Raw genomic sequence first — 23,787 nt, 5'->3', positions numbered from 1 at the left:
TCAGAAATATAATATTAGGGCAAGTCAAATATCATTAGTACTTAGGTAGAGATCCACATAAACTCCCACTTTTTGATGAAATCTACCTGGCTTTTTCTGCAATTAAGACATAAATATGGGTTCCAGATTTACTTAAACCCACTGTATGACACAAAGTTATTTACAAATAAGAACCACTGTCTCTAACATGCACAAATAATAAAATAAATATACACTTATTAAGCATATTAGTCTTATTTCCTAATCAAATATCTTGTTTCTTCCAGGTAGACTGAATAAATAGTTATCAACCTAAGAATTCCCTGGCAACACTCTGATAAATAAAATTAACTTTGAAAAAACATTTACTCAGTTGTTACAAGTTCTGTTAGACATGAGCTGCACACAAGGTAACAGTTATCAATGTTACTAGCAGCCAGAACACTTCAGGTAATCCTTATAATACTGCAAAGCAGGTGGTGTTAACATCTGACAGATCAGAAAACGGGTTAAAGAACTTGCCCAATGTTGCACAGTAAATTCATAGTGGAACTGAGATTTTTTCTTTTTAACTCTGCTATGAAGTCTATGCTTTTTCCACTCTATCAGATAGTGCCTCTCTCTTCTTTTAATAATGAAAAGAATATAATTATCAGCACAGTAAATCTAAGGCACAACTGTCATGGCAAAAAAGAAAATTTCAAAAGACGTATAGTAAGTAGCTTTCTCTTTTTTTTCTTTCTAGGCAGGTAACTTGAAAAAAAAAAAAACACCTTACGAAATGAACAGTTCTACTTTCCTGGACATTGCTTGACACTAAACATTTAAATATTACCCTGAAAGCTGATTATTGTGAATGGAAAATATCTTTAAAAACTAAATTATTCCAAGGAATAAATAGCAGGACATGACTATTGACAGCAAAGTAGAATGATTATAATAATTATTTTGCAGTTTATAGCAGTTTCTACACGTCATGGATTAATTCCAAAATGTAGGACATGAAAATGTTCTTGTGGAGTTGAAAGTAAATAAAAGCAAAGCCCCAAACCCTAAGCACTTGGTTTCCCTCCAAGTGACCTTCTAACTCGTAAATATAGAGGTCCTCTTCAGAAACTGTCAATTTTTTAACCTCAGTTTGGCTTTCCTTTAACAAGTAATAAAATGTCTTTATTTCTGCTGAGCCGAGAATGTACTCTGGCAGTGTTTTAAGGTTTCTACTGCTTTCTGAAAGTGGCCTCTCTAAGAGTAGGGTTTGGTGAGAAGCACAGGAAAGCGTGCCCGTCTCGGGTGACTAGTGACAAGCAGCAGTACCTGAGCAATCGCCTGTGGGAGGAGACTCTGCCCTTCACCAGTCTGCACTCCAGTCACGGACTGGCCCACAAAGGGGAACCTGTGAGAAGGAAGTACTATGTATCAAAATGATAGGCATTTAGAATGAAAATTAAGTGCTTAACAATTTCCTCTTCCAGGGGAGAAAGAGCAATGGCATCAAAACCATGTATGAAAGCCCCATTTTGTGATGTATGACCACGTTTAACCCTCACCCTGCGGCTCTGAAGTGTGGACTCTTTCTACTCCTGTTTCATTTATGATGAGAGGACGATTCAAAGATTACTTAACTTCTACCACAAGGACCAAGTGGCTGAGATAAGAAGCTAGGCTAGGCTGCTCCTGGGGTTTCACTCTTACAGGACTCACTATGCCTTAAAGTAAAATTAATTCAAGTCTTCATTTACTACATACATTCTTAGAAAATTATTTCTTGTTCCAATTATTATTGGTGGGGAGTGGGGGAATGGACAAAATAGGTGAAGCTGATTAAGAGGTACAATCTTCCAGTTATAAAATAAAAATAAGGGAGGAACAGGGAGGTAAGGATGTAAAGCAGAAGGAATATAGTCAATCACACTTTAACAACTTTGGTAACAGATGGTAACTAGACTTATCGTGGCGACCATTTCATAACGTAAATATCAAATCACTATGTTGTACACCTAAAACTAATATAATACCGTAAGTCAATTATTCTTCAATAAAAAAAATCTAATTAGTAGCTTATTTTGTATTCCAAAACAAAAGATGTATCTCAATTTAAAAGTTTCGTACATTTTTGCACATTTCTATATCTAATGTTAAAGCAAATCAAAAATCTGTCACTGACGAAGAACAACCCTATATTGTTAAAAATGTTTGGCAGTTGGTTAAGTGTCTGACTCTTGATTTTGGCTCAGGTCATAATCTCAGGGTCGTGAGATGGAGCCTGGCATTGGGCTTGGAGCCTGCTTACGATGCTCTCTCTCCTCTCCCCTGCCCCCCCCCCCATGAGCACATGCCCTCTTAATTAATTTGGCAAAATGTGACTTATTTTAATTAGAACTATAAAAACTTCATAGAAACATTACTGCTTTAATGAAAACACTTCCTCCAGAGTACCAAATGCTTTAATATAACAAGCATAATTTCCAAATTATATATCAAGTATTACACATCAGTATTTAGGTACTATTACAATTTAGAACATATGCTTTTTAATTTTTTACTCAGGTTTTTAAAATTTATATATTAACCTCCTGTCCCCATACAGCACTAATCTGGAATGATCTCTGGATCCAACTACCACTCACTGTCTATCACCCTCAATCAACACAGCACAGCACTTGAAGGAGGGACTATCACCACTTCTTCAAAGCACTCGGCAGAAGAGCAAACAACATCCTAAAACATACCAATGTATCAGTGCGTCTCTCACTGGTAGCGGTACCAATGCTGAAAGATCAGAGGTCTGATTCTGAGGCTCCTTTTTTTTTTTTTCTTAACTTGAGGTCCCTACTTTAAACTAAGTGCTGAATGAAATTAGCTTTTCCTTCTATTTTGACTACAGCAATAACTACACTATTACTAGCAGTACCATGACTTTATCACCAGTAGAATTCACATTACTTTCTTAACAAAAGTTGCTGCACATACCTAATTTGGTCACTTAGGTTCATCATCACATACTACGAAAAAATGGTAGGTATTAGACCTATTGCTAAATTTGTTAATGCATTAAGAAGCACATACACCATAATTTTAAAATTTAAATAACTGTATTTCAAATATAATTGATTTCCTTGTAATACCACATTTTTTGGTTTTGCATATAAAATGCTGAGAATTTAAAGGCTTCACTGGAATGTCAGCAATGTTCATGACAAAAAAAGTTAAAAACCCCTGTGACAGAGAAACTGTGGTAATACATGCTGTGTAATAATGAAAATCATTAGAAACCAGTACCTCTACTTTGATCTCAACAATGCTTCTTGACCATTTCCAAAGTATCTCAACAGCTGAAAAGAACTATACCTTTAAGGATTCCCAATTCACCTGAAATAACATGTCTATCTTAAATTCATGTAGATTTTCTTTCAATTCCATAATTATCCATATTCCCTTTTGTAAAAAAAAGTTCTGCAACAAGATAATTTGGCCAAACTGAGGCTCCATGCCCACTCTTTGACAGAGATTCTCGACTGCAACATCCGTGAGAATAATTCCTGGCGCTCATCAAAAATACAGATGCACTAGCACCATTTCCAGATACTCTGATTCAGGAGATCTGTGATCAACGCACTGCAACTTTTAAAAAACTACCACATAATTCTGATGGCGGCCCATAATCAAAACTTAAGAAAGACTGCCCAGCGGTTAACTAATATACCTTCAGGGGTATAATATACTCTAATTTCAGAAATCCAGAGTCTAACAACTCTTACAGTCCTGTTTAATGCATAATTTCCACTTTTCTGCTAACAGCGAAAAGACAAATTCTCCAACTGCTAACTTTCAACCATCCTCTTGACTTTTTCTTTCCTGATTCAAATTCAGTTTGGGGATATTTTATTTTAGAGATGAATTCACAGTTGCCTTAACCAATGAGGATCTTTACTGAAATGTCCCACTTTTTTCTCTTCATTATTCCTCTGATGGAATAAAAAATATTCACAGGCCTAAATAAGCTATCTTTTCTCAATACAACACTTAAATTTCTGTTTTCCTATTTCACCTTCTCATCTTCCTCTATTTTGGATGAAAGATCTCTGTCCCAAGCAGCCTTTAGTTAGATTAAAACTATTCTAAAAGCACTTAAGAGAACACACGTAAATACCCTGATTTCCTGATTAATCAAGTCAACCTTCCAACCTTCCCCTAATGTTTTCTTATGTTTAACTTGAAACTAACAGAAATTAAATCCTTACATTTGTAAAACATTTTACATTTGATCACATCCAGCTAACATCACAACCAATTTAAGTATTTATTGTTCATTCCTAGAATACAGGTTTTTGAGTTACTATATGCTTTTTCTAGGAACTAGTAATAATTCATGTACTTCTTGATGCACAGTAAAAATGAGAAACATCTTCACCTACCTGTTCATAACCATTGGTGGCATGCCCATATTGTTTTGTGCCATTACTTTATTTATGCCTTTAAGGGCCACCATTTTGGCTTTCATTATAGGATCTGTAATTGCATCAAAATCTAAAGAAGAAATATTTTAAAGTTACTTATTTCATAGTAGTTGGTTCAAGTAACACTAAGAGGTAATTTAACTATCACAAACATCATGTAATTTATAGACCCTTATTCCTTATTATAATAATCACTGTTAAAGGTTTCTGTACTGGGTAAGGAATTAGGAGATAGTAAAAACCTCATCCTGAATCTAACCTCATCTCAGTAATCTATACTTGCATAATGTTTGCATACCTCAGTCGTGCAAAAATCAGCACAAGAAGCGTGCCACATTTAAGGGAGACCGCGTAGCAATGATCTAAAGCAATGCAACTCCTTTCCATCCAACATTTTGCAATGCTGATCAGAATGGCTTCTTTAGTAAGAGAACATCACGAACAAGAAACTGCAGTTCTTTCCAACACTAAGGAATTCCACTAAGTCTAGTTACCGCTTTTTAAAAGAAAAATGTATCTATTTCCTGAGGGTATGCACCTTTGCAATAAGGATAGGCCACTGGAAAAAAGACTTCTTTGCATATAGATGAAAAAGAAATGCCCCCCCCCCCCAATATGATAAAATTGGTGGTAATGCCTACAGGACAGAAGGTCAGTTTCACTGTTTAGAAGAAAGCCTTCCTTTGACATTTGCGCTTTTATTGCAAATTCTATTGGAGGCACTCAGGTATTTTAATTGCATTGCTATTTTATGGGGTTTTTTCCCCAAAATTAATAAGGTATTGGAAATAAAGAGCTTTACATGAAAAATTCTGCAAAGCATTTATCATACACCAAAGATGGCAAGAAGTTTATTTCTAACATACTTTCTTTAAATTCATCTTTCAAAGACTCTGAAAATATATGGTAATAATGGTTAGAGGGAACTGAAGGGAATGAGTCTGATTTCTGTTAAACAATACCATAAGTAATAGAAGCAAGAAGGTCTGAAACTCAGAGCTTTGAAATCTCTTGATCCCTGGGAGGAATCTAAAACTCTTAACTGCCTTCATTTTAAAGCTGAATGAGGAACAAAACTATGACCCTCATTGCTCTGGTCTGCACATAATTTTAATACCAAAATCCTGGAAGCTTACTGCACGCCACCCTAATGCCCACAGCAATTACTGAAATCCAAGGGAATTCTTACCGATATTAGGGAAGAATGGCTCTGACCGCTGACGAATCATGGCTTGCATCTGTCTCTGCTGTTGCTGTTCTTGTCTCTCTTGATCCAGAAGATCCTGCAGAAGTAGAGGCTGTTCCTCTAGAAGGAGGGGCCTCTCTCTGTTCTGCTGGGCTAATGTTTGCGGGATCATTAGCTGCTGGGGTCCAGACATGCCACTGGTACCAGACTGGTTTGTTAGAGGCACAGTTTGATTTGTGGGTTTTCCTGTCCCAAAACCGTGATTAACTGCAGACTGCCCCTGAATGAATCCTGGATTTACCTGCACACCCTGAGGAAAAGTATGGTTTACCCTAGAGACTACTGCCACATTAGAATTCATGGTGTTATCCAAAACGTGACCAGGTGGCGTCATCAAAGGAGGCGGCAAACTTGACACATGACTGGATGGTGAGGCTGGCAAAGTGGGTGGTGGAGACCCCAACGGCCTAATGTCTGCATTATCGGATTTTTCATTAGCAAGTAAACTTGAGAGAACTGGAGTTGACCCAGTTATGCTGCAAGAGTTTATTACGTCCTCAGCAGGCAGCTGAGCGGAGCCGCGAGTAGCACTTGTGCTGGAGCCAGCAGTTTCTCGATGAGCTCTCTTCTCAAGTGGGTCTGTATCACAGGACTGCAAGGAGGCCTTCTCTCCATCATTTACGTCTGTGTGAGCAGAAGCCTGTGAGCAGGGAGTGTCAACATTATCCTTACTCTCATCACTTTTCTCACTTTCACATTTGGCTTCCCCTTTAGAATTTGGAGACAGTACTTCTGTTTTTATCTCACTGGTACCTGTGGATTTTTTCCATGAAGAATGTTTATCAGGAGGAACCACAGTTTTGTCCTCCTGTTCCTTTTTTTTTGGTTCAATAGATACACATTGATTATCTATCTTATCATCAATTGGAACATTAAGGTCTAGTTCCTCATTAAACATGCTTTTCTTATCTCCTAGGTCAAGTTCTGGATCTGTATACGCAATGAGATCAAATTCTCCCGACTTTAGGAGGTCATCCAGGTTGGGATCATTAGTTTCCAAATTACCTAAAGTATCCAATTCATCTCCCTTGCCATCCTCTGTATCTAGATTTAAATTTTCAAGATCTTCATCATCCAAGTCTTTGACTTCAACCCCCTCAAGATCTTTAACATCTAGTTCCTTTACAGATGGGTCATCAGAATCAAGTTTTTCTTCAAGACCATCAGCAGACTGGGTGGTTATCTGTAAATTATCAGACGTTGTTTCAGCTGGTGTAGATGTTGACAAAGAGGCCTCTGAAAATTCACCACCTAAGGGATGACTTAGAGACCTCATGACCATAGAAGACGAATGCGCAGGATGACCTTGGTCTTGTTGAGATGGTGGCACTTGCTCCATATTTGGATGCAAAGGTAGCTGAGTCTGTAGACCTTGAGAAGGTCGTCTCAAGGGCTCTGTGTGTCTAGGGCCTGGAAAGTCGGGCCGGTGAATGAAGTTTCCATGTCTTGGATGAGAAGGTGCCTCTAGAACACTGCCAGGAGAAGCAGTGAAGGGCAACCGTGGCCTTCCATCAGGGGCCCTATGCCTCAATTCAATAAATGCTTGGCCCAGTATGTTATGCTGCTGAACTGGCAGACTCTGTGGTGGAAAATGCTGAGGAAGCCCAACTGGATTATTCATTTGTGAGTTATTTAAAGGCCTCGGCATATCTACAGATATCGATCTTCTCAGCTGCGGAGGAACCCCCGATCCTTGTATTTGTTGAGGAGGTACAAGGAAGCGTTCCTGACTTGAAAGGGTACCATGACTACCTCCCGGAAATCCAAATCTAAAAAAAAAAAAGGTAAATTGTTAATATTACGAATCATATTGAATTTAGAGTTAGGTTGAAAAAGGGAGAGCTTTAGATTAAACTCATAAACAAAATAATGTTGCCAAATACAATGACTTAGCAAACAAAATTATCATCACCATTAGAAAGCACTTATAAAGTATCTACATGTAAGCAATTTTTGCTAAGTACCCTATAATGCTCACCATATGTAAGCTCTAAAGGCATATAACCTAAGACAACATAAACAAAGACAAACTAACTGCCAATAAGCAGATGGAATCAAATGTTTAGAAGTAAGCATAATACTGCTAGAGTTGAGTTAAGAGTCCCTTTTTTCTTTATTTAGGGAGGCTGTAAGGGAAGGCTGATATGGGGAGGGATGCTTGAAAAAGGCTGGTGGTCTAATGAATTATACCAGAGACACAGGCCTCTGTCCTTGAGAAGACAAAGGCACAGGTATGATGGCTGGATAGACAAATATATTTGCTTAAAAGGGATGAGGACAGGAGGCAGTAAGAAATAAAGAATGCTAGGCATCACCTGGAAAAAGTTAGCAGATGAATAAATTATAGGACTACTTTTATTATTTATACTATACCTCATTCTAGAAAGAATTAAAGGCAATTTATAAATAAATATGAAACAGAACAACAGGCATAAATTATAACTGAGGAAGAAAAAAGGAAAATCAAGTTAAGACTATAACATGGAGGTAGACATTAGACTTAAAAAAACACATACATGACAAAACCAAAGCATATCCTAAAGAATTCTCTATTACAACGTGTTTGGCTTTGACCCATGTACCAGCCATTTCACACAAACAAATTAACAATACCACTAACTTTACAACCTTCTCTCATCAAGAAAAGCTCCTAGGGGAAAACACCCTATCAATTTGGAAATCTCCAGTTATTTACAATGTAAATTAAAATGGAAAATTTGGGGAGAGGACAATATTCACCCCCCTGGCATCACAGAAAGCTTTCACAGAATGTGGCAATTATACGCTAGAGACCTGACTGGTTGATAAACTACTTCCCTGTGGCCACAATGTAAACCTAATACAGTCAGTACTTAATAACAGAGAGAAGGTTTTAACAGTCTGTGGAGTTCTCAGAGGTTAAAAAAAGAAAAATCCATGCCCTCTCATTAGTGGAAAATAACACTGATTACCTCTCAAAGGAATCAAAAAGTAAAAAGCACTAACAGTGTCTTAAGAGTAACGTCATTTTTCTACTTCCTTCTACCAGTTTAAATCTGGCGTGAAATTAAAAGCATTACCTAAATCCATGAGGTCTCATCCCCATACCAGTAACATCAGGAGGATAGGGTCCACGTGGATCTTTTGGGAAAACGGCATATCTTGGTCCTAGAGGAGGGACAACAGGTGATCTGATGTTCCCGGGATAGGGGGGTGGAGGCCTGCTAAAAGCCTGGCCGATGCTCTCGGGCTGCCAGTGCTGCAGGGGCGCCCCATGAGGCACTGCTGCTGGATCCTGTGACCCCTTCTCCTGTCGACCTGCCATCTTCTTCTGCTGCTGTTGCTGGAGAATGATTTCACGTAACTTCTGCCGCTGGATGGAGTGAAATGAAAATCACGGGGAATTCTTAAATATGCAAACTTTCAATTTTATGATTGTGTGGCAAGGAAAAGGATCCAAATTATTACTTTGTTCTTATAACCTGTTGAATAGTTAAGTATAACTGGTGTTTTATCAAACTTGTATTCATTGGGATATTTTAAGCATTACCATAATCACATATTGGAAATATTAGGACTTAAAAAGCCATTAGTTCATTATCAGAAATCCCCGAATAAGAAATTCTACAGAGGGGCGCCTGGGTAGCGCAGTCGTTAAGCGTCTGCCTTTGGCTCAGGGCGTGATCCCGGCGTTCTGGGATCGAGCCCCACATCGGGCTCCTCCACTGGGAGCCTGCTTCTTCCTCTCCCACTCCCCCTGCTTGTGTTCCCTCTCTCGCTGGCTGTCTCTGTCTAATAAAGCAATAAATAAATCTTTAAAAAAAAAAAAAAAAAGAAATTCTACAGAATAAACTTTAACATCTATGTAGAAATTACTCGGTTTGATGAAATGAATAGCTTTCTCAAATAATACATTTAAAACATCTGTGAAGATACGGTATGTTTTTACCTGTCTCAATTTCTCTGTATCTGCTTGTGACATATTTACGGTATTCTGTGTATCAGTGACTCCTGAAGTTGGTACAGGTCCAGGAAGATGGGAGACACTGGAAAACTGCTGGCTTTGAGAACTCATTGGAGAGTTTGAAGGTGCACTGAAGCTCCCCTCTGATCCAGGCCTTGACTGATCAACAATATCATGAGCAACTTGACTTGTTCCAAAAGAGTCAGACTGAGATCTTGGAGTCATTGGAGGCTGATCATAAGGATCACGAGTAGCAGATGGGGAGACTCGGCTAAACGTGTCTGAAATACCAGGTCCAGGTGGCCTAGGCGTTTGGGAACATGCATCAGGTGGCCTTATCAATGGGCCAGATAAAGCTGCTCCTCGATTTTGTGCTGCTTGCAGGAAAGGATCCTGATTTGGCATGAGGACTGGTCTTGTCATTGAGGACCTAGTAAAACCCTCTGAAATCCTTGGCCTTGGTGTTGCTGGTGGTTGAGAGTAAGGAACAGAAATCCCAGGTCTTGGTGTTCCAGGGGGATGGGCATATGGATCCGAATGCCTCTGATTAGTGGCAGATGTAACAAACAAGTCTGCCTGTGTAGACGGCCTTGGGGTTGGTGGCTGCTGACTGTAAGGATCAATTGTGGGGGGCCGGGGAGTTCCAGGAGGTTGAGAGTAAGGATCTGGATTGGAGCGAGACGTTCCTGAGGGTTGGGAATAAGAATCTACAACAGGTCGTGGAGTTCCTGGGGGTTGGGAATATGGGTCCTGAGATGTTGGCCTTGATATGGTTCCAGGCTGGGAAAAAGCCCTTGAAGGATGGGCAAAAGATTCATTCACTGCTGGATGTGGGGTTAGGGGAGGCTGGCTATATGGGTCACTTGACTGGTTATGAGAGAAGTTATCTACAGGTCTTGGTGTCAAAGCAGGCCTTTCATAAGGGTCAAGAGACAATCGCCTTGGTGGCTGTGACACTGATCCGTAGGGGTTCTGGGAAGATGGAGGGGGCTGCATTGGAGTCTTGAAAGGTCCAGGACCACCATCAAGAGGGGCAGGTGTCAACAAGGGTTGTGCGTATGGGTCAGGTATCCGTTGTCTTTGAAACACATCTGTCCTAGGAGACGGTTTAGCAAAGTGATCATTGGTTCCAGCTGCTAGGGGACCTTTTGCAGTTTGTTCAGAAACTACAGGAGACCGGGGGAGGCCCAAGGGTTTGGGAAACTGCTCTGTCATGATAGGTCTAGGTGTGTCTGGAGGCTTTGCATAGGGGTCACTATTTGCTGTGGAGGAAGAACATAAATCTCTGACTGGGGATGGCCTGTTTGCTGTTGTTTCACTCATCTGAGCAGGCCTAGCTACTGAAGGGAGAGGGGCACAGTTGTCCGCCAGTGTAGCAGAATTTCTTCTGGGAAAGCTATGGCCCCCAGGAGGTGGTCTTGGGGTACCAACCATTTTTGCGTAAGGATCCATTGGCGATGGCGGTCGGGAGTGAGAAGATCCCGGTGAGAACACCTGCGGGGAGGCTGGCTGACAAGCCTGAGATTGCGGCAGGCCCTCCTGGACGGGCACGCGGGACGGAGGAGGAGGGGGAGGAGCAGGGGGAGGAGCCTGTGGTTTTACAAACACATCATCTGAGGATGCCGAGGTGGGGGTGCTGGGCAGCTGCTTCGTAAAGTCTTTATGGAATGACTGTGCAGGAGACACATTTCCATTGCCAGGCTGGGGGGTCAAGGGGCTCTGCATCCCACTACTGGGTGTGTCTGAGCCGGACTGGGCCAGGAGGGGCTGGGCCCCAAACTGCTGCTGCTGCTGCTGCTGCTGCTCATTCTTGACCTGCTCGAGTTTCTGCGTGGCTTCAATTTTAGCCTGCTGCTTACTTTTCTGACGCATTTGCTGTGAAATAGGAAAGAAAAGGCAATCACATGGCTGAGAAAAAGAATGTAATGGTCAAGGGAGGAAAAAAGCAACAGAAAATTAATTTGTTTGATGTATTCAGTTACCAGATTGTGCCCGTATTAGATTACAAATTCCTGAAGAGGAGACACGCTCATCCATCACTGTGCACCTCACTTATGCCGACGGCAATATACTGTTTATAATATTTCAATGAACGTCCCAAATCAACTTAAATATAGTTTATTGAGAAAGGGAAGTCTATTTTTAATCTCATTTTTATATTCTAGTAAGAGCTATCTTCTGAAATAATGACACAAACTGCCCTCCTCTCAAAAAGTAAAAACGCAATTTATAAGCAAATTATTAAAATAAAAAGTAAACACATACCTGTCTAAATTTCCATTCCTGTTCATGTTCTGATTCTCTCTGCTTTAATGGATCTTTAAAAAGGTCCGAATCAATTCGAGAACCGGGATCGATGCTGTCTTGCTGTTGCTGCCTCTTCAAGGGATCATTTGACATCTGTACTTTATTAATGCGTAAAGCAGCTCTGTTATCTCTGGCTTTTTGCTTTGGAAAAAAGGAGAAGAAAGTTATCTTCCAGCAGATTAAACAAGTTTCAAGAAACAAAAGGAAAATAAAGTAAAACTATGATAAACTTCATACAAAAAAAGTTGGGTTAAATAGTTGAAAAGAGCTTCCAGACTCTCGTGTGAAAGCATCTGGACACTACCCCACCTTCTCCCATTTTTTAATGCATGTCACCTCAGTGGAGGATGGGTTTCCATCTCTCTGAACCAGCTAGAGAACCCAGTAATCTATTATTTTCAATCCTAATCTTCACAGACCCTTCAAAAATGGAAAAAGTAACCTCTCTCCTAATTGAGAGAAAAGGAAAATATCAAATCAATCCTCTAAATCTAAAATCCGGAATTTTAAGCTTAGCCTTAAAGAAAACAACTGAGAAACACTAAAAATATCCCATTACCTTACTACAATCAAGCTGAAACAAAACAAGGCATTACCAACGTATCAAAAACATTATTTTGCTTTACCCAAGCAATCATTATCTCTGACAATATATACACTGAAGGCCAAGTTGGAAAATGCGTATATTTTTCAAAACAATAATGTCCATTTAATATGCTTTAAAATGGAAGCAAGGATTTAGATTCAGCTGACAGTCTTAATTTGGCTCTTTGGGAGAAAATAATTCACCATCTGAACTGTGACTCTTATTATAAAATATCCTGACTACTCCTCACCAAGTTCATGTTTCAAAAGCTCCTTAAATGTGTCTAGGTATGTCTCTTTCAAGATAAAAAAGATTCTTTACTAAACCAAACACAAAAAGAGCTTACTGTGGAAGAAACTGAGGCACACTAATGCAGCCTCAAAAATTAGTACTCTTTCAAAGAGATAAAAGAATTTTAAAAGTGAAATGAGGGGGCCTGGGTGGCTCAGTCAGTTAAGCATCTGCCTTCGGCTCAGGTCATGATCCTGGAGTCCTGGGATCCAGTCCCACATAGGGTTCTCTGCTCAATGGGGAGTCTGCTTCTCCCTCCGTGTGTGCACTCTTTCTATATCTCAAATAAATAAATAAATAAAATCTTTTTTTTTTTAAGTGAAATGAATTAAACATACTCCTGAAATAAATTATTTCAATCTTCAATGTCCTGGTTCTTTTTTTTTTTTTTTTTTTTAAAGATTTTATTTATTTATTTGACAGAGAGAGAGAGCCAGCGAGAGAGGGAACACAAGCAGGGGGAGTGGGAGAGGAAGAAGTAGGCTCCCAGCAGAGCAGGGAGCCCAATGCGGGGCTCGACCCCAGGACTCTGGGATCACGCCCCGAGCCAAAGGCAGACGCTTAACAACTGAGCCATGCAGGTGCCCCAATATCCTGGTTCTATTAACTACCTTATGAAAACGCCACATTCTACCTTAAGACATAATTAGGAAATCACTACAAAAACAAAGCTGTTTATTAGTTGTGCAAATATTAATATGTGTTTTGTGCAATGGTCAATCTTTTTATTAACCTAAGGCAATAAAAGTAAGGTCCAGGTATTGTGTTTAAGAATATGATTCATGGAGTTTTGGTAAATACCACGTAAGGTGCTCTTTCCTGTGAGCTCGCTTTTCTCCACAGCTTGGCAATCTGCTTCACTCTAGTCGTCCAGTCTGCAACAGAAAAGTATGGTGCACACATTTACGGAACTGAGGTCAGGATGCACCGCCATGTGGTGCTGACAGCTCAACTTAGTCTGGTTGTGTCCTCATTAAATAAGTAGCCTTAAGTTCAGTTCTTTGTGTAGCATAAAGTTCCAGACACACAGTAGGCCAAACAAATATTTGCCGAACGAAGTGTTGCCTTATTCACCATCTTACTTGTAGAGCAGGGAAGCTTTTAAATCGAAGGGGCTAAGCAGCCAAGATAAAGTTCAGCCAAACGTAACAAGTTCCCTCAACCATGTAAGATGCTGCCAGGACCAAAGCTAAGCATTTTGTAAAATTATCTGTACTCAAGAGAAGTCTATCAATCTGACCAAAAGTAGTAATCATAATTCATAATTATAAATAAGCATCTCACCAGCATTTGTGCCCAACAAAGATAATGGAAAACTAACAATTTCAAGCCATTTCTATGAAATTCACAGTGTCAGGACAGTAAACAAAATGAAATATGGGTGAAATCAACAGTGATAAATGTAGAAATGATTTAGCCCATTATTAAAAAAAAAAAACTTCAAGAAAGCTTATGAAAATGGAAATGAAAATCGTGACATACCAACAGCCTTAACGTACCTCAGGAGGTTCTAGAATCACACAGTAAAATTATTAAAGAAAATTACTTAAAAAAAATCATAACTCTACTCTAAGGAAAATTTACATTGATACAAAGTGACTTAACAGAGCCAGCTATGCTCATCTGTAAACAGCAAATAAAAGTGGGATAAAACAGTATTTGAAGAGTATGTATACTCCTTTAACAGACAACCCTGTACTAAATCACTGATTTTTATTGTTGGATAAGGTAGCACTTACTTCTATACATAACGAATAAAGTATCACAAAGAGGCACCTAAAAGACAGGTGTCATCTGTAGGAAAATCCAGTTCTGGGTAACCCCCTGGTAATTTACAAGAGCTGTGTGCTGATAGAAGGGAAGCTACTGTGAGACACCGTGCTAACGACCTTTTCCATCCTGGTCTGTCTGGCAACATGAACTTACCATAATTAACCAATGTTTGCTTACAAATATTCTACCAATGACATTCCATTAATCCAAATAGTTCATCCTCTGGTTAATCAGAATTTAAAAAAATGGTACCTTTATACCATCTGACTCTTTCAAACAGGCTGGACAGTTGGAGAGAAGGGGAAATACTACTGAGTTAACTTGGTTGGGAAAAGATTCCTAGAATGGAGTCTGATTTAGCCTAATAATACTTTTGACTAAATGTTAAGTTTCTGTTCTAGGATTTTTTTTTTTTTTTGGTAGAGTTACACATGTAACACGATACTGAGTTCCACATTTAGGAAGACGGCTAAAAGCTGGAAAATACATTATTTCATTAAACTGGAATTAACTTTTAGCAAATATGCAAATGGATACAGGGTCTAGGGCTGAGAAAATGTAAGGTATTTCCAGACATCTATGGAATTTCACATTGTACACAGCCATACCGGAGGAAATTTAGTGTTGATACACGGACTTTTCTACTATAGTAACAAAAACAACCAACAAACAGGCATTACACATGCAGAAAAGCTGGTAACACAGACAGCAATACTATAGCCGTGAATTACCAGGGAATTCTTCCTTCAGGTTGGGGAAATTAATGTTTGTGTAGAGAACCGGAGCTACTGTTGCCATTTCACCCAGAGCCTCCTCTTTCTCCCACTTCAGTGTACTTCTCTGGGCGTTTGACATCGTATCGCTTTCTCCTTCCCCCGTGGGAGCGGACGACGTCCAAGAGCTGTTAGGATCACTTGCCATTGGATTAAATGCTGGATTTTTATCCCTGGGAAATAATAAATAACTTGACTTCATAAACACAAAATTACTTTCTAAATACTATGGTCAAGTACAATTTCATTAAGACCTCTTCTTATTACAAAATAGCTAAAATGTTACATAATTTTTAGCAAAGATCCCAAAATATGTAACAAACACATTGTGCACAGCAACTTAAAACAGGCCAATTAACATCTGTATAACAAAAATTAGTGTAATTTAAGTTTCCATGGAAAACGAAGCCTGTAATACCTGGCATCAGCGTAAGGAGATTGTGCTATAGCAGAGAAAGTTCCCAATCCAGTTCCTGGAGGCAAAGAATTGTGAGGGAGATGAGGACTCGGTCCAATAAGGCCATTCATGAGTGGCATCCGGGAAAAAACATCTTTAAAGAAGAAAACAATTCAGTTTGCATATTATTCATAAATAATCTTTTTAAAAGCAGTTTATAAGTAATATTTCTAAATAAAAATTTCTAGCACTCTTTAAAAGTAGGATTTGTATTTCAATATTAAACTAATATATTGCATAACTTCTGGTTATAATATTTTGCAATATGGTCTCTGTACTTCTCTCTACTTCATCACGGTATACTGCAGGTAACATGTGTTTTGGAGTCTGACAGCCCTGGGTTTGAAGCTTAATTTTTGCTACCTATTAAAAGAGAGTAGTCAATTACTATTTCTATAACATGAACATACTCTGTAATGTTACTGACACAAGGTATGTGGAGTTCTCAGCACAGTGCCTGGCATGCAGTGAGCTACTTAGTACATATAAGCTCCACAAAAAGAATGACTCTCAAAGCAAATGCTAGTACATTTTATCAAATTTCTTTCTCTTCTTCATTCAAATTCACAAATAGATGGCTCTTTACGTTTTACTCTTGTTGTTGTTAATACAAAAAAACCATCCATGATTCTTCAATTTGTACGTGATCTAAAATTCTTTGGAACAAGCAATATTTCATGTACCATTATCAAATAGATGATTATTGTTAAAAATACATACACTCTGTTTTGAGCCTAATTTTCATTACTGTCCTTGCAGTTTCAGCCACCACCCTCTATATACATTTCAACTCTCAAGCTTCAAATCCCTGAGCATCTTCTTTCTAAACAGCCATTAGGCAAACCATAAGACCATCTTGTGCTTCCCCTAACTCTCCTCAAGCATGTAGCTCCAACCTTGATTATTATGAACTTCCACTGGTCTGAACTATTGGGGAATAGCCAATTGTCCTTATCTGCACAGTTTTCTGACCTTCAAAAACCTCCTCCCAATTTAGAGACCTACTCTGAAGTAATAAATGCATGGCCTCTGTTGCAACACCCAGAACAACACAAGGAGATCATCCACATCACCGATCAATTATACAAACGGATATACAGTTATAGAGTTGGCCAATATTTGGCCCAGTTGGTGTAACGACAGAGAACTCCTAACAATGACTTTGCCATGCCATTAGAAAAAAGAATAATCAAGAGCAGCATCTCACCCACATGGTTTGTACTGTATGATGTCCTATTACCTAAACCAGATCCTCTACCTGGAACAACTCTGAGTATAGAGAGCTCCAGTTCCTGTATGAAGACACTGGGACTGATTACCAGGAGGTTTTCAGGATTTTTGTCTCAAGGACTTCCTGAGAGCTATCTGACTTCCAAATTATAGCCTATTGTACTAATTGGCAGAGCTGGGCCCACCGGATCAGAACACTACAGTGACAAGTGTTTCAGGACATCTATGTTCACTTCAAGGATGAGATTAGGGAGCAACATTTCTGCTTTTATCCCAAGTAGATTGTTACCTCTATTTTCAATTTCAATGAAAAGTAGGTTCCATTAAGGAATATGAGATTTGACTGAAAAATGTCAAATGTCTTTCATGTAATTAAAAGTTTCTTCATTGGTAATGACAGTGTGATCCACGTCAGCACTATCTATCTTAACCACAACATGACCGTATCAAAACCTTTCATAATAGTAGCTTATTTAAGCACTTCACTATATGCCAAGCACTGTTCTGAAATTTTTACATGTATTAACTCTCTGATCCTCACAACCACCTAGGAAATGGGTTATTACATGTAGCTCCTTTGAAGCAAAGACTCAGAGGTTAAATAACTTGTACAAAGACACAGAAGTAAATGCAAACCATTTTTCCCCTATTACTATTCTAATTAAGAAGTGGTGTCTCTCTCTCTCTCTCGTCTACCATACCAACTCAACCTGATGATACCAGCTTGAATTTTCAAGGCATGAGTCATAGAAATGATAGAAAAGTTACTTCACTTAACCTTCACCTAAAGGGATTTCAAGTTACTCTATCTCAATCTTCTTGAAATTTCTCTTCTCCACTTTCTGACCTTCTGTATTACTGTATTAACATTACATTCTGGCCCCCTTCCTTAACCACTCATACTGAAGTTACCCTACTGAACATTACCAACAATTTTACTGTCCAATGAAACATCTTTCAAGCACTCATCCTACCTGACTTTATAACCTATCTCTAACAATCCTCATCTCTAAGATCCTGTGCCTCTCACGCTATCTCCATCACTGCTCTTTTCACTTTCACCTAACCCTTAAAAAGGAAAAAGGAACATATAATTGCACATCTAATATAAATCAGGTGAGTTAAGCATATAACTCATCATTTAATTAAAGAGTTCTTCAAGATTCTGTACTCTACGGCAGCGTGCTCTCTAAAGAAATCTCACCCTTCCCACAACTCCCATTAGTACCACCCACACACAATTCCTAAATTTTCACCTTTACAAAGCCTTGAACAACTGCAAGTCCGTCTGCCTGTAAGTCATGACATGTATATGTCCCATTTTTAACAAACTAACAATGGTCCAAGACTAAATGTTATACCTCCACTGCCCTCTAACACACACACACACACACACACACACACACACACACACACACACAGAGTCCTCTCTAGTCCGTGTTTCTAGTTTACAGCCTGATACCTGTAGGCAAGCCTGGCTCACATACAGTCTAATTCACTTTGTATCCCACTCTTCCTTGTACCTCACAGCCATTCAGTACCAGAGTCCTACGTATTCTAACATCACTATCTCTCATAACCACTGCTTCTTTCACTTAGCACTGCAGATACATTTACATGCATGGAACCCAAATTTTCACTTAGTCCCAACCACAATAAACTCATTAGTACAACCCTTCTTGTCTCAAATTCATTTCCAACACTGATAGCAGAACTACCTTGCCAAAAGGTGTAACCCATCAGGTCATTTCACTGGTGTGAGATCTTGGATGGCTCTAAGTAACCTGCAGAAGAAAAGGTCAACTGCCACTGCCTATTTCCACAGCCATTTACATACAATCTAGACCCAACAAGCACTTTCTACTTTTGCTCCTTAAACGCTACCCACTTAACTCTTCTTTGCTCTGGAAAATGTTCAAGTTGCCGTTACTGAATATCTATGTGTCACTGTGTATGTGACCTGATCATGCTTTGTGCTTAAATCAGAATTATTACTCTTTGAAACATGACTTGAAATCTTAATGACTCTTAAGGTTCTACTTGAATCACGGTCTACTATGATATAAATTAGCTGTATACCTGAAAGTCTATAATACTAGGATTATAAACTCCTTTGGGTAGGCAGTCTCACTTATCTTTGCATTACACACAAGCACCTAAAAAAACAAAGCCATCCCCTCAAAACCTTTCAAAAATGAGCCTACACTGTGAAAGCATTTAAATAATGATAGTAAAATTGTTTATTTAAAAAAATGCATCTTGGGGCACCTGGGTGGTGTGGTCGGTTGAGCCTCTGACTCTTGATTTCGGCTTGGGTCCTGATCTCAAGGTCGTGCAATCAAACCCTGCATCAGGCTCTGCACTGGGCATGGAGCCTGCTTAGGATTCTCTCCCTCTCCCTCTGCCCCTCCTCTCTTTCTCTCACTAGCTCTCTAAAATAAATAGATCTTTTTAAAAAATTGAATTTTGGGGGTGCCTGGGTGGCTCAGTTAAGTGTCTGATTCTTGATTTCAGCTCAGGTCATGATCTTAGGGTCGTGAGATCGAGCCCCACGTCAGGCTATACGCGGGGTGTGGAGGCTACTTAAGATTCTCTATTTCTCCCTTTCCCTCTGCTCCTACCCTCCCTTCTGCCCATGCACACACGCTCTCTCTCTCAAAAGAAACTGCACCTTTAACTGATTTGATTTTTAAAATACATACTTTCCATTTCAGAAAACATGGAGATAGGGTTTTTCTTCTTAATATGTTGAGAAGAGAAATACTGAAGTGTTGCATTCTTAATCATTAAGAAAACATATGGGAACAATTAAGACAAGAAGCACTTATGATGAGTCTGTTTTATCCAAATGTAAATCACATGTTTAGTCTAGCAAAAATCAAGGTAAATTTGTTTAGAGGCTAAACTGGCACAAACTAAAATATTTTAATTATGCGCATTATGACATTTTTCATGTATACACAAAATTGGTAGTAAAGATAACATTAAATTATTTGCATATTTCAGCACTTATACAAAAACAGTGTAAGGGTTTATAAAAGTATCACTGAATTACTTAACTCAGTGTATCATCATGAAGCAATGACAACAGGATATAGAGACATGACCCTATGTTCAAACTACCAAAGACTCACACCAGTCCACAGGACTCCAATCACCCCCACAGGAGATTCCCACACCTGTGGTGCTGTCTCTTCACCTACCTCCACAAATTTTTTTTTTTTTAAAGATTTTATTTATTTATGTGACAGAGAGATAGCCAGCGAGAGAAGGAACACAGCAGGGGAGTGGGAGAGGAAGAAGCAGGCTCCCAGCGAAGGAGCCCAATGTGGGACTCGATCCTGGAACGCGGGGATCACGCCCTGAGCCGAAGGCAGACGCCCAATGACTGCGCCACCCAGGCGCCCCATACCTCCACAAATTTTAAGTCTAGGTTACCCATTTCAGCTCTCCAGAAACATGGAGAAATTAAAGCCTTAAACTTATCTGGCAACTAGTTACAAGTAGGTAGAAGAAAACTGATCACACAAAGAAGGCAGATTTCTACAAAATTAGAGATTGGAAGTTGACAGTGGAGAAAGCTGGCGGATTTACTCTGAAAGGAAGTGTGAGCACACACTCGTGGCGGAGTAGACAGTGACTGGGACAGACAGGACCCTAGCCTTCCAGGAGCTCACAGTCTGAAGGAAAACCGTAACTGTCCAAACAGGCGTCTATATTTGTGCCACCTGCCACAATGGACACCCAGGGCTGGGTGTGGAGGTGGTGATCTGCTAACTCAGGAAATGACAGGGAAGCTGAGACCAGGCAGCCAGGTGTGGGGGGAGGGGGGTCACGCTCCAAACAAGTGTGCAGAAAGGGCTGAGTGAAGGGGAGCCAGACTGGTGAAGGGTAGCAGGCAGGCGCTGGCCTCCCCACTGCCAGTAACGTGAGCAAAAGAACTCTGGTCACAAAGTGGATCACAGAGGGCCAGGCACTTCAAGGAGATAGGTGAGTGACCGAGATAAACTCAAATTAAGTATTGTTCCATGGACACAAAAGAGGGTTTTCTCCTATTGGTTTGTATATGTTGTTTCTAAGGGACAAGGCTGATTTGCTTTAGTAAAGGCACGTACACTGCACGGGCATACTTACGAAACTTTTCTAGAGCTGACATACCCTGACTGTGTATGGGCACCAGCTGTGGTGCTGGAGGTGGAGGGGGCTGCGGTAATGAAGCCGGCTGAGTGGTCGCAGGACTGAGCACCGCAGTAAACAAGTCTTCAACATCCTTCCCTCCAAGCTCTGTGAGACAGAGTTACAGTGATGGTAAGATTAAAATAAAAGACTATCAGAGCCAAAGTATATGGAATGCCATTTTCATAAACTCGAAATACAGAACAGAATACCTGGAATTTTATATAACTTTCCAAGAATTGCTCCTAGGATAAAATAAAGAAACACAAATATTAACAGCTACCATTTCAACATACTGACACAAAATAGCATTTGACACAGAAATGATCAGAAGAGAAGTTAAATTATAAAGAAGCATGCAGAAATCTTTGAAAATCATATTTACTCATGTCTTTTAGAAAGCCTAGATGTAGGGCAAATATTTTACCATCTGTGACCATTTTGTCTAGCTCAGGACTGAGGATTCCATCTAGCTGCTCTTCACTTAATGGTCGTGAACTCGGATTGACACTTGGCTGAGGCAAAGAGGATGGATCATCAGCGACAGGACCAATATCTATTCCAGCTAGAGGAGCAAAGTAAACAGATTACAAGTGAACTCTGAATACTCACATAAAATGCACAGCACTATTTACCTGCATTAATACACAACAACATGATTAAAACAGAGCAATGAAAAGTTTGTAATTCTAAATTAATCATGGTTCTTGTATCAATTTGAGTAGTGAATAGGTAAAAATCAGGCACAATGTATTTGTAAACTTAGGTGCCACTTACTAAAGTTGTATTTTAATCAAAGTAGATACATTTCCTGAGGAATAGAAGAACACAACTGGTTCTAAATTTCCACAAAAAGATAAGCACTACATCATTAATACAGTAACCTACAAGAAGATTCGATACACAGTATTTAATATACAAGTGATTGCTTTAGCTTGGAAAATAGTGGTTTCCAATGTATAGTTCAACTATTACCTGAGGTGTGTGACACAGGAGGGATAGACTTTCACATAAATTAATGAACTGCTTTAAAATTCTCAATGTTTAGTAAAAATTATCCTTTTGTGAGTAATTTCAACTACAGATCATATTTTGGAAATACTCTGTAGTCACAAAGCAAGATACAGGTTAGGTTTATAATATAACACGGTTTATTTCATACAAATTGGTTTTCAGGTGAAAATCACACTTAAAAGTGGTCTATCATCTACTTCATCATGCTCTCTCAATATTACTACTATTAAAAACTAAAATTTAGTCTGCCTTTATATACTCTTGTATTAGGAGCTAACTCTAACACATGTGGGTAATATTATAAATTACATATTAAGAAGAATAAAACCATTCATTAAAAAAAAGAACTACTGATAAAGTCATCCAAAGCACAGCACAGCTGTACCATGCTTTAGCTGCACGCACAACAGGAAAAGCAAGTATGGATTAGTGACAAATTAGCACTATAACAATATGCATGCACCTACAGGTTGTTTCAGCTGATATCACTATAAAAAAGACTACTTCTAGTCAGCCGTCATCCATTGCTCAGTTTCTTACCAAATGGAAAAGGTGAGCTCTCAACCTGGAAAGTGCATAAATCAAGACCTACAAGACCCAAACCAAATAAAATGGATGATTACCACAGGAGCGGGAAGTGAGGGGCAATGCAAACAAAAGAAGAAACAAGATACAGCAAGACCGCAGGGCGACAAGCCTTAAGTTTGATGCAATTAGAAAGACAACAGAAATTAACTTGCTATTTCCTCTCCTAAAGCAGAAAAGCTGAGGTAGCTCAAATAAAATGATGAGTTCTTTGACAAAGCCAAAACAAACTTTCTTTCAGTTTCAGAGAAAAGACTAAACTTGTTCCACACACATACACCTCTCATCGTATCATAAAACAGACACTAGACAAATATAGACATATATACCTGAATGATCAACTGATTTTGCAAGGTCATCTGAAATTATTCCAAGAATGTCATCATCTGTGTTTAAGACTTCAGAAATATCAGCTAAGGGGTCATCAGTCGTACCTAAGCATAGCAAGTATATTTTTAAAGTCTCAATATTGTCCTAGACATTAAGCTCTAAAACACACTCACTCATTCAACCATTCACTAAACATCTAGACTACAGCAGATGCTGAGTTAAGGGCTAGAATCATAAGATTATTACTTCTAAAGTAAGGAATTTTTCAAAGAAAACACATACCTATGTTTTGAATAACAAAACATTAAAAATTAAGACTATTTTTGTTTTGTGACTATTTATTAACAATAAATTTCAAATAAAGACCAATAAGAGAAATAATGGCAATAAAAGTGTAACAGAATGCTATAAGAAAGCAAATAAAACTGTATTAAGAAAGTGACATCTAGAAAATAAAACACGGAAGATAAATATCAAAGTCAAACGCATTATTTAGAAATTCCTTGTAAAATATAAAGTAGGTACCATCCAATTAGATGCCTACTTCCAACTTTGATTTTAATATTGATTAATCATTCACTTATTAAAAATATTTCAGTACCCACGGAATTATGTCTATGGATTATGTTAACAGGCATTG

The 23,787-nt window shown here is 39.0% G+C and overlaps 1 protein-coding gene across 1 annotated transcript in view; it reads right to left on the bottom strand.

The window, feature by feature from the left end:
* The window catches only part of KMT2C (lysine methyltransferase 2C), a 271,020-nt gene that overhangs the window by 32,868 nt on the left and 214,365 nt on the right, over nucleotides 1-23,787 (bottom strand). The window contains exons 28-40 of the mRNA XM_040643770.1: nucleotides 23,147-23,251; nucleotides 21,646-21,783; nucleotides 21,431-21,463; nucleotides 21,201-21,326; nucleotides 15,774-15,906; nucleotides 15,314-15,528; nucleotides 13,611-13,684; nucleotides 11,891-12,073; nucleotides 9,611-11,500; nucleotides 8,742-9,034; nucleotides 5,626-7,451; nucleotides 4,395-4,506; nucleotides 1,294-1,372 (exon numbers count right to left, since the gene is read on the bottom strand). Coding sequence (XP_040499704.1) covers nucleotides 1,294-1,372; nucleotides 4,395-4,506; nucleotides 5,626-7,451; nucleotides 8,742-9,034; nucleotides 9,611-11,500; nucleotides 11,891-12,073; nucleotides 13,611-13,684; nucleotides 15,314-15,528; nucleotides 15,774-15,906; nucleotides 21,201-21,326; nucleotides 21,431-21,463; nucleotides 21,646-21,783; nucleotides 23,147-23,251 — 5,207 coding nt within the window. The remainder of the gene's footprint in view (nucleotides 1-1,293; nucleotides 1,373-4,394; nucleotides 4,507-5,625; nucleotides 7,452-8,741; nucleotides 9,035-9,610; nucleotides 11,501-11,890; nucleotides 12,074-13,610; nucleotides 13,685-15,313; nucleotides 15,529-15,773; nucleotides 15,907-21,200; nucleotides 21,327-21,430; nucleotides 21,464-21,645; nucleotides 21,784-23,146; nucleotides 23,252-23,787) is intronic.

This window comes from Ursus maritimus, unplaced genomic scaffold (genome assembly GCF_017311325.1).
Source record: "Ursus maritimus isolate PB19 unplaced genomic scaffold, ASM1731132v1 scaffold_3, whole genome shotgun sequence".
NCBI classification, from domain to species: Eukaryota; Metazoa; Chordata; class Mammalia; order Carnivora; family Ursidae; genus Ursus; species Ursus maritimus.
This window is presented reverse-complemented; position numbering and strand designations above follow the sequence as displayed.